Here is a 10,517-nt window from a genome sequence, read left to right on the forward strand (position 1 = left end):
ACAACAAAACACACAACTCTTTATTGAGCCGTCCATTATTTCTTTTAATTCGACTTTGTCACATTTGTTTTCGTTTGGTCCCCCCCCCCCCACGTTACAAAAGAACAAAAAAAATTATTGTTTTGCGCAGGGTTTAACATTATTAAGCATGTCGCTTCTTGTGCTACCGGAAGCCTTTCATCAAGCCAGAAAATCTGGGTTGCTGTTTCCCCTTTGTTTCAGTTGACAAGTTCTGTTCCGAGAAGCGAGTGGCTGCATTCGGTGGGATTCGGGCGTTAAAATAAATAAGAAGCCACCCGGCTTGTGAGCGTGAAGGCCAACATATACATTCAAGAGTTTGATCTGGCAGGTAGGACAGAACATGGATTCGCTGGTGACAGGGAGAAAGGGATGCGGTGGCACACGATCCACGCCGGAGTAACAGGCCAGTTCTATTCCAGAAATCCTACTAAGTTCCTCCAAACCAACTCCTTCCACACCACTCTCTTGTCATTCTAGAAACACAGGCCCTCCTTAGCGCACCAAGCACAGCTGGTTTTGCTAAGGCACCCGCTTCTGTGGCCTGGTGCTTGATTTATCCCTTGTAAATACCCACATAACAAACTATGAGAACTTTTATTTGAGCTAACAAGTGCAAAAGTCTTTCTTCTTTGCATCGTGTATTCCTACACTAATGGGGTTGAACTTCAGGTCCCTTCCCATTCTGCGCTCATCTCTGGTTCATGTTTCTCCCCATCATCACCACCTTCAGTGACTTGCCTTGCACACATTGGAACCTGTTTGTCTTATCAACACTTTTTTTTGTTTCCTCTGTGTGTTGAACCAGCAAAAAAAACCAAATCCAAAAGACCAAGAAAAGAAGGGGGAAAGGAAGCACAAACATTTAGGATAATAAACGTCTGCAATTTTCCTTTGGATGGTTGCAAAGTATTCCTCCTCTCCTGGCAAATGCCCTCAAACATCCTATTTTTCTCCATAACTCTCTCCCTACCTCTTAGCAATCTTTCCTGTTTCTCTCAAAAGAATGAAGCAAGTGCATTATCGTCTTTATTTTGTACCTGATGATAAAGCAGCTTGGAATAGTTTATATATAAAAATGAGTTTTTGTTCAAAAATAGCACCCTTATAAATAACGAAGTCTTATAAAAAAGGGGAATGTAACCCTGTTGGTTACATCTGAAGGGGAAAAAAGTGATTAGGAAACAAATTGTTCCAGGAAAACACAATCTTGCTTTTGCTTTTGCTTTTGCCACTCCCAGCAGTGATGATGGAGTCGGGTTCTGAAAAGGTCGCTTGGGGAAGGCCTGGTCAGAAACAGGGCTTTGATACCCCCTTCTTCCTTTCAGACTTGGCAACTTCTTGGCGCCGTTGTGCGTTGGCAGGGAGTTCCAGCTCCTTGCCCAGGAAGTGAGGCACACATAGAAATAGTATCTCCCTTTGGCGGAAACCCCAAAAAGACAGACTGCCCACACCTTCCCCAGCCGTTTCAGCAAAAGAAGGCCTTGTAACGTACCGTTTTTAAATAACTCGTTATCTATACATGTTTAAGCACAGTACCGATGCTATAAAAATATAGCAAACATACAAAAATATACAATTTTTCTTTTTCCTCTTCTTCTTGTAAAAATTCCCATATAAATTACTTGCAATAATGTGAAACCGGCCCCAGGAAATATGAGGGCAGATGGAGTGCCACAATGGAGGGAGAAGGGAAACATGGAATGTGTCCTGGGGAAAAGACGCAAGGAACGGCCGCCTGCCAGAGGCCACCAAGGACAGTCAAAGGGCCAGAGAAACCACCGTCCAGCAGTCGGTTTCAGTGGAAGGAGTGGTTTATTTCAAACTAGAGGTCAATGTGGGCTACTTTGGGGATGAGACCCTCCAGGGGCCACAGGTTGGGAAATGCCCTCTCCCCAAAAAATCAGGTTTATAAAAACTGGTAGTTTTTTAATGTCAAAAAGTGCCAGTGTGTCTTGCAACCCATTCCAAAGCGGAATACAGGTTGAGCTTCCCTTATTTGAAATGTTTGGGAACAGAAGTGTTTCAGATTTTGGAATATTTGCATATACATCATGAAATACCTTGGAGATGGAAAACCAACCAAGTAAATGTGGCTTGGCATGTGATCCATCAGGCTCTAACACCCAAATGAGCTACTAGGTTGCCTTCTTGTCTAAACTTTAAAGATCTTGGCCTTTATGAACATTGCATTTCCTAGTCTCTTATCTGCTCTTTTCCCACAAAGTGACTGCCAGGCACCTTTTGCAAATGTGTTAGCACTTTGGAGGGTAACTACCAAGAAGTGGGCACATCTGTAGTCATATTCCAGTGGCCTGTTTCACATTATGATTTACAACAAAACAAAACAAAAAACACTGCTTCCATGATATATTATTATCCTGCTCTTATTTTAAAAGTCGCATGTGTCACTGTTAGCTAAGGCAAGCAATGATTAAAGTGCTGGGCAGTAAATACAAAAACCGTAAACCAAATATATATATATATGAAATACATATGTGTGTGTGCGCATGCACACACATGCACATTATAAAATAAAACATACTCAAATGGTACTCCTCCAACTCTTAAACAACACAGCCAATGCAACACACACAAACCCACTCAAATGGTTTTCAGCAGAGGGAGTTGATGCGCTGGAATAACAACCCAACGAAACCGGCTCATGGGATCCTATTCCAAGCTTCGACCCTCCGACTAACCCTTTCCAAAATAAGAAATGCTGGAACCTTGTCAAACATGTTTTGGTGTCGCCCTATAGCCTACCATTTTCCAGACAGGTAGATTTTTAACCTTTTAGCCAAAGGATAAGGCCCCTTTCTTTTTTTTCCCTTGAGCTGACAGTATTTTTAAATAGACCTACCATTAAAATTCTGGAGCCAGAAGTAAAATGGACAGAGGACATTGTCTTGGGAAACCCTCCTCCATCCAAGGAGAATCTGCTAAATCAGCCTGACAAAAATTCTTCCCTCCAAAGGGCAGCTTCTTTGAGAAGTCTTCATCAAACATGAGATGAATCTGGCCCAGTGCAAGCTATCTGGGACTCATCCTGGCCATCTTGGGCCAGTGGTTTGCCCAGGTTGTTTTGCTTCTGCCTTCAGCAGTTTTCAAGAAAGTCAACAGGTTGCAATTTTCTTTTCTTTGAAAGAAACTCTTTCATTTCCTCATGAGCTTTCTCTCCTAGGGATTGGGCGTTTCACTTTCTGCTGCTGCCCAAACAAAAAGACCATTTCCTCTTACTACAAGGATGCCATCGCAAAAGCTTTTTGGTTCTTCTTACTTCCTTGGGCTTCCCTGTTCTTCAAGGAAACTGTAGTAACACTGCTCCTGCTATCAGGCAGGTGATCTTCAAGGCACTACAGGCTTTGTGGAAATAGCTGCCGTCTTTCCAGATCTCCTTGTTCCACGCTGAACATACTGTAGCGTTCACCCTACAAACAGAAGGAGAGGCAAAGTTTCTGGCCTCGAAGTTTGAGGATGTGAAAAGAAAAGCCTCACCCACTTCCGTTTCACAACACCTTTCTGGTCTTCCCAATTAGGGAACGTTGCTGTTATTGGCCACTGGGGTGCACCCGGTTTTTGGCACCTAACGGTTTCTTTCTCTTGACTGCCGGCACGAGCAAGGTCTGCGTCTTAGGTGGTGTGAGCAATGCGCCCTGGTTCATGCCCTGGCTGGCTCGGACTATCCTGATGGGCACAGAGCCACCTGGGTGGCAGGTGGGCAGGAGATGGCTGCCGTTGGAAGCTGCGTTGGAGGAAAGGGTCCTCGGACTTCCTTGGGGTGGGTGAGGATGGCTGTTTGCTGTCGTCTCGGCCTTCTGCCTGCCTTTCTTTTTGGCCTGCCAGTTCCGCGCTCCCTCCAACTGGCACTCAAGGCGACCCACGTCCTCTGTCACCTCATTCACTCGATCAAAGTGGGTGAGGAGAGTTTCCAAGAGGGAGAGCAAGCGCTGGACCTCAGCGTCCACTTCACAGCTGTCCTGAGTGCTGGGCGCCAGGCTGAGCCCATCCAGTTGGCTGGAGGAGGTGGAAGCGCGAGAGGTGTCCGAGGTGGCACTGGGCGTGGGGCCCTGCAAGGAGCGTGAATCCTGGCTGGACGAGCGGGAGGGCAGCGGCTCCATCCCTTCGAAACGGACTTTGTGCCGGAACTGCAGAAGAAGAAAAGGAAAAAGGTAAGACAGACATTGGGGCTTTATAGAACTATCTAGTGCACTGGAACACCAAGATTTTTTATTTTTGGTGAGCCACGACACAGACATGGTTTATTCTGGCCCTCAACTCTTGGTGGGTTCAGATGCTTCACTTCACTTTTAATTCTACTGCTAACCCTCAGTACACTGGACTCCCCAAAGGGTCAGAAAATATCCCAAAATTCATGTTTTTTAAACTAGATGATTTAAAGTTAATATTTTGAAAGTGATCTGCAATGACACAAGGACATTATTCCACACCCAAATATATCTGTGGCAAAAGTAACAATATATGCGGTTTTTAGATCTCATATCTATATATATATATATGTGATATATTTTTAAAATGCATAAAAATATATTTAAAAACTTAGAAAGAGAAGGATTGACCAAGCATTTTAAAAACATTCTGTACTTATAGACTAAAAAAATGTTGGCTCATTTCAAAACCATCAAAAGAGAGGGCTGCAGTAAGAAATCTGCACGTTATAGACAGATTGAAAAATTCACTTTCCTTCCTAGGCACAGAATGAAATATTTTGTTTAATAACTGAGGTGGGGAGGGGACATCATTATTATTTCCTTCCCGTCGGCCTCTCCCCATTGCTGCTTCTGATCTCAGAATGGGGAAAAGTGAAATGAGTCTCTCCGGTCTGATCTCACTCCCAAACACACACACACAGAGATGCACCCTGGACCTGTGTCCTTACCTCCTTGGCTTTGCTGAATCCCATCCACATCTTGAGCCTCCGAACAAAGAGCTCCACCATTTCATAGTCCTGGGATTCAAAGGCCGGCCGGTACATTTCAAAGCGGGTCTCGCGGTAGTGATGGATGAGCACAGCGGCAAAGAGTCGCAGCACGACCCATAGCTCCAGGACGACGTAGCTGGCGTAAAAGAGATGGGAGAGACCCAGGGGTTCGGGGAGGAAGAGGTGCAGACTTGCACTGCTCCGGAGGGCTGTGAAAAGGAGCTGGAATGACCTGGAGAAGCTGCAGAAGGCCTCAGAATGGGAGGAGAAGAGCTGCACAGAGGAGACACAGAAGTTGCCATCAGGGCTCAAAATAGCAATACTGGCCAGTGTGCACTGGACCTCCCCTGAGCTCAATTCATTCAATGCCAACCTCCTTTACTCACCTTTTGTTGACAGGATCAAGCCCCTTCCCACCCACTAAGCACCTTTAAATATTTATCCACACTAATTCCTTTCTCCATGTTCCTGCCTTGCCTTCACTCAGGTCTGCAAAGACCCGTGAGAAGTCGAAGTATGGCTTTTCTGTGGGTTGGGGCTTCTAGGCAGAAGCCACAGGGTGACAAAGGGGTCTATTTTGTCCTCCTTACAAAATGAGTTGGTCCCCCCACTGGAGTAGAAGTATCAACCCTTTGTTCCATCCAAAGTTATTGTTATCATTGCGTGCCTTCAAGTCGTTTCCAACTTATAGCGACCCTAAGGTGAAACTATCAAAGGATTTTCTTGGCAAGATTTGTTCAAAGGAGGTTTGCCACCACTGCCTTCCACTACACCACACTGGCTCAAAGTAAACCCACTGAATCAACAGGATCTACCCACATCTTGGTGGCCCATTCAACAGCTTGAATCCAGCAGACCCACTGGTTCAGTTCTTGAATGACAAGTCAACACATTGCCAAATCCCATTGAGTCAGTAGGTCTGCTCTAGTTGCAGTGAACCAGCAGGATTCAAGCCACCTCTTGATTCCATGGTTCTGTTCTAATTGGAACAAACCAATAGGATTCTGGCTACTCAGTCCCCCAAAAAAGCCATTCCAGATTTACCAGGTAGCCCAGCTGTGCGTAAGCCACAGTGAGGATTGCGAAGACCACCGCTGTGGCAAAGAGCTCCTTCATGGATCGTTGCAAAGTTTTGCCAAACATGGACCACTGCCGGATGAAGCGCAGCTGTTGGGAAACCTATTGGGAGACAAAGCCAAGAATGAACGCCTGTTACAACCATCTGGCCTATGTGACATCCACTTCTGTTGGCCATCCTTACCTTGACCGTCAGCAAGAAGAGGAGAGATGCAGCCAGGCAGCTGAAGACATCCTGGAGAGACGCCACCTCATAGAAGCTGGTGAAGCCCTCCCTGTTCTGCAGGTACTTGGCCCACTGCCGATCGGCCAGAGTGGCCTGACTCAGGTGAATAATGACAGTGCAGGTGGTAGCCAGGATGAGAAGCCACTGGCCATAGCTGCTGAGGAGGCCAAAATAGGCCCTGCCCTCCTTCTTGATGGAGAGGGACTCGGAGACCACAAAGTAGACCACCACAGCCATGAGGATGACCTGGAAGCACGGAGGAAGTTGGAGAAAAAGGAGGGCAAGATTGAACCCCAGACACATCAAAGCGGGGCTGCGTTGTAGGGAGAAGGACTTAATGGTGCACCCCAGAAAGAATTGCAGTTAAACATCCTTTCCTTATGAAGGATCAATGGCTAGCATCAAACTGTACAAAAACACTTGCAGGACTTGAGAAGACATCCATCTGAAGGATGGAAAGAATATTAAAAAATGTTGAAATGAGAGACAGAAAAGTCAGAAAACTGTGATGAGGAGAAGTCTGGCAAAATGAGAAAATTCACTTATCATGACTTTGGCATCATGAAAAAACTATATTGGGTTTTTTTGTGTGTGTGTGCAGAAAACAAGTTTCTTGTCCATAAGAACAAGGTTATTTCTGTACAGAAAATATTATTTTCAGCATGAGAAATGCTGTTTTCTACACAACCCCCCACCCTTCTGTGTGTGTGAGATCAGGAAGTCTTGATCTGCAAATAGTTATTGAAAACTGCCCACGTTTGATGTTCTCCCTCACAGGGAGGGGGAAATCGTAAAATTCTGCCCAAGACAATGAAATTAACCAAGATTGCATCACAATCTCCAGTCCACTCAAGTATCAAACATATAAAATCCAACAAAAAGAAAGATTTGTGTATGAACATGTGGCCAAAAAATAGTTTTTTGTGGGTTTTTGGGCAATGTGGCATGTCTAGCAGTATTTTTTCCTGACGTTCACCAGCATCAGATGCTGGCAAACGTCAGGAAAAAACTCATCTAGAAACAGGCCACATTGCCCAAAAACCCCACAAAAACTATGGATGCCGACCATGAAAGCCTTCAACTTCACAGTGCCAAATAAAACTTCTGAAGCCTGCAATGGACTAATCCAGCTGCCCCATTTCACACACCAAAAGTAAATAAACCCCATAAGCCAGAGCAGCCCCAGCAGCGGTGTCTACAGGGTTTCCCCAGTGAGCGCAATCCTTGGGACTGACCATCATGAGGAGCTGGAGGGTGACTCCCTTGCTGAGCGGAAGGAGTGGCAGAGAGGTGACGGCCAGCGCTGGCAATGCATGTCTGGCTATGGGAAACTCCAGCCGGAGGGTGACCACGGCGTGCAAACCCAGGCCAGGGTTGTACTGGGTCAGTTCCATAAAGATCGCTCGGCTCCTGCAGGGGAGGAAGATGGATGAATCAGGCAGGCAGTTTGGGGGGAAGACTGAGTTTGGGTGAGACAGTTGGTTTGGAAAAGAGCGGATGGGAGAGTCTAAGGCAGGGACAGGAGTTTTGTGGCCCTGAACACAAATGTTCATTGTGGTGGAATTCAAAGATACAGCCGTGTTAGTCTATAGCAGTGGTCCCCAAACTGTGCCCTTTAAGAGATTTTGGACTTTATCTCTCAGAAGCCTCAGCCATGATGGCCAATTGGCCTGGGATTCTGGGAGCTGAAGTGCAAAGCTCCTTAAAGAGGGATGGGTGAACAAGTTTGGGTGAACAAGTCTTGTCTCAATCCAAGATGGATCAGCCTGGCAAAAGAAGGACACATTCCCTCCAACAACATCTGAATCCTTACACATTGTTGATCCAGTTGTTCTGCTGGAGGAGCTCCAAGCGGACCCGGCTTTCCTCCAATGTGGTTCCCAGCTCCTGGACGTAGCCCCCACTGTCATAGAAGGAGAGGTACCCCCAATACAAGCCCCTGAAAGAGAAGAAGGGAGGAAGGTTAAGCCTAGGTATGGAGAGTCCTCCTTGCCCATCTTCAATGGATCAGTTTCTGCTGAAGTTTGGCTCCATCCAAATATTCTCAGCAACTGAATATGGAGATAGCTGAAGGTATCTCAGCTGAAGGCATCTCAGAGGCAGAAGATGGAGCAAGCTTGTTTTCTAGAGGCCAATGGATTCAAATGGCAAGACAAGAGATTGCACTTAAACACCAGGGGTGCAACTACATTTTACAGGAATGATGCAGTTTGGCACCACTTTAACTGCCATGGTGCCATCTTACAGAATCTGGGGATATGTAGTTTCTTGAGGCACCATCACTCTTTAGCAGGAAGGCCCAAGACCTTGTAAAACCACAGGATGGAACTACAGCACTTAATAAAGCAGTGCTAAACTGCATTGTTTTTGCAGTGTAGGTGCACCATAAGAACCTCTTGACTGTGAGAAGTTTTGAGAATAGAATATGCTGCTTGTGGACTCTTCTTCTTTGGAGGTCTTTAAACAGAAGTTAGGCAGGCAACTTTCAGTTGTGCTTCAGTTGTGTGGCAAAATGGGGTTAGATTAGATGGCCCTTGTGACCCCTTCTGAATCTAGGATCCTGTGACTAAGCACTCCTCCTTCTGCCAGTTTTTCCTGTCTTGCCTTTGTATTGTCCACAGCTAGCTGCATTCTGGAACTCCCTCTTTCTACTGCATAAACTTCACTTCTTTTTCCATCAGCTTTTGAGATGTCAAGCTTTCTCCCTTAGGTTTCCCATCTTGTCTCAATCTTTTGAAAAATCTATTTTTAAAAAATATAACTTCCTAACATTTCTAATCATTGTTGACTTGTCTCTGAAAGCTCACCCCGTAAGGTGCAGAAGAGAAAAATAAATTAAAAACTCAAGGGCTTTACTGTCAGCATTTCTCAAGAGATTGTATTCTTTTATTTAACTGCTACCAAACTGCTCAAGGCAGAGTTATGGAGAAAAATGGTTTACTCTGAGCACCGCAATTCTTGTGGATTGCTCCTATACAGTTTGCATTTTTTTAAAAAGAAAGAATGGGATCCCCCAGGGCATCACTTGGATGGAGAGAAATGGGGAAGACTCTCTCTTTGAACCCACAGCCAGGTCTGCATCTGCCTTGGCAGTTGGCAATGCGGAGATGAATGCAAATGACAAAGGGAGACCTGTAGGCAGTGGGTCACACTGTCACGGAAAGCACTTCTTCTGGCTAGGATGATGGTGGGTTGTGGAGGAGGGCATTGGCACTGCTTACCCAGCAAGATCTGGTGGCGAATATGTCCACTTTTCTGTGTGGTTGCCAAAGTTGTTCTTCCAGCCAACGGTATAACTGGCGGTGTCAAAGCTACCAGAGCCAGTAAGGCATTTCTCTTCAGGGGCAGAAGTCCCACCAAGGACACGGTGAACAGAATCTGGACACTCCACTAAAAAGGGGGGAGAAAGAAGGACCATGGGGTTCTCTGGATGTCCCATGTCACATCACTATTCCCTTCTCTTTCTTTCCAACCTTCCCATGACTCTCAATGATGCCTTCCAACATTAGCATTTCTGCCCAAGTTTCTATCTTAGGATTTGCAAAGCTGAGCATCAGGGAAAGTGGAGATCCATTGGGCCACTCATACCCATCTCCCACTTCCTTTTAATATTTATCTATCTACATACCTATCATCACCTGCCTTTTCCCAGCCCAGCATACGGCAAATCCCAACATCTATTAATTGACATGTACCTTCTTGCAAACGAACTTGCCGTAGCCGTGCGACTCCAAGGGTGTTGCTGAAGCCTCCTTGCCCGGACTGGTTGTTGTAAAGGTAGGGCAACAGCTCCTGCGACATCCATACCCAAAACTCATCAGATCTATGCGGATGGTATCGGGGAGAGAAGACGAAAGGGATAACACTGAGTACAGAACAGGACTTTCCCACTTGGACACTCTTTCCATCCTCTCATCTCCCACTTATGTAAGGTGATCAATGCCCTCTTCTTCCAAGACTTCTGTCCACTTTTGCAACCTTCTGTCCAGGAGGAATCCCCAAATGTCCTCCAATTTCAGCATATTTGACACTTGGTGTGGATCATCTTTTAACACACACCCGAGCAAAAGAGACTGCCCATCTCTTTGGGCTTCCCCTAGCACAGCGATTCCCAAACTTTGGTCCTCCAGGTGTTTTGATTTTCAGCTCCCAGAAGTCCCAGCCAGCCTGGCCAACAGCCAGGGCAGTGGTTCTCAACCTTTCTTTCTTTCTTTCTTTCTTTCTTTCTTTCTTTCTTTCTTTCTTTCTTTCTTT

At 45.8% G+C, this 10,517-nt stretch overlaps 1 protein-coding gene across 1 annotated transcript in view; it reads right to left on the bottom strand.

Annotated features, from left to right (window-relative positions):
- The window catches only part of PKD1 (polycystin 1, transient receptor potential channel interacting), a 102,223-nt gene continuing 91,706 nt past the window's right edge, over nucleotides 1–10,517 (bottom strand). The window contains exons 39-46 of the mRNA XM_042438021.1: nucleotides 9,959–10,086; nucleotides 9,485–9,653; nucleotides 8,077–8,202; nucleotides 7,499–7,673; nucleotides 6,222–6,509; nucleotides 6,005–6,139; nucleotides 4,919–5,233; nucleotides 1–4,166 (exon numbers count right to left, since the gene is read on the bottom strand). Of these exons, the coding sequence (XP_042293955.1) occupies nucleotides 3,570–4,166; nucleotides 4,919–5,233; nucleotides 6,005–6,139; nucleotides 6,222–6,509; nucleotides 7,499–7,673; nucleotides 8,077–8,202; nucleotides 9,485–9,653; nucleotides 9,959–10,086 (1,933 nt within the window). The 3' untranslated portion in view covers nucleotides 1–3,569. The remainder of the gene's footprint in view (nucleotides 4,167–4,918; nucleotides 5,234–6,004; nucleotides 6,140–6,221; nucleotides 6,510–7,498; nucleotides 7,674–8,076; nucleotides 8,203–9,484; nucleotides 9,654–9,958; nucleotides 10,087–10,517) is intronic.

This window comes from Sceloporus undulatus, chromosome 8, assembly GCF_019175285.1.
Source record: "Sceloporus undulatus isolate JIND9_A2432 ecotype Alabama chromosome 8, SceUnd_v1.1, whole genome shotgun sequence".
Classification (NCBI taxonomy): Eukaryota; Metazoa; Chordata; class Lepidosauria; order Squamata; family Phrynosomatidae; genus Sceloporus; species Sceloporus undulatus.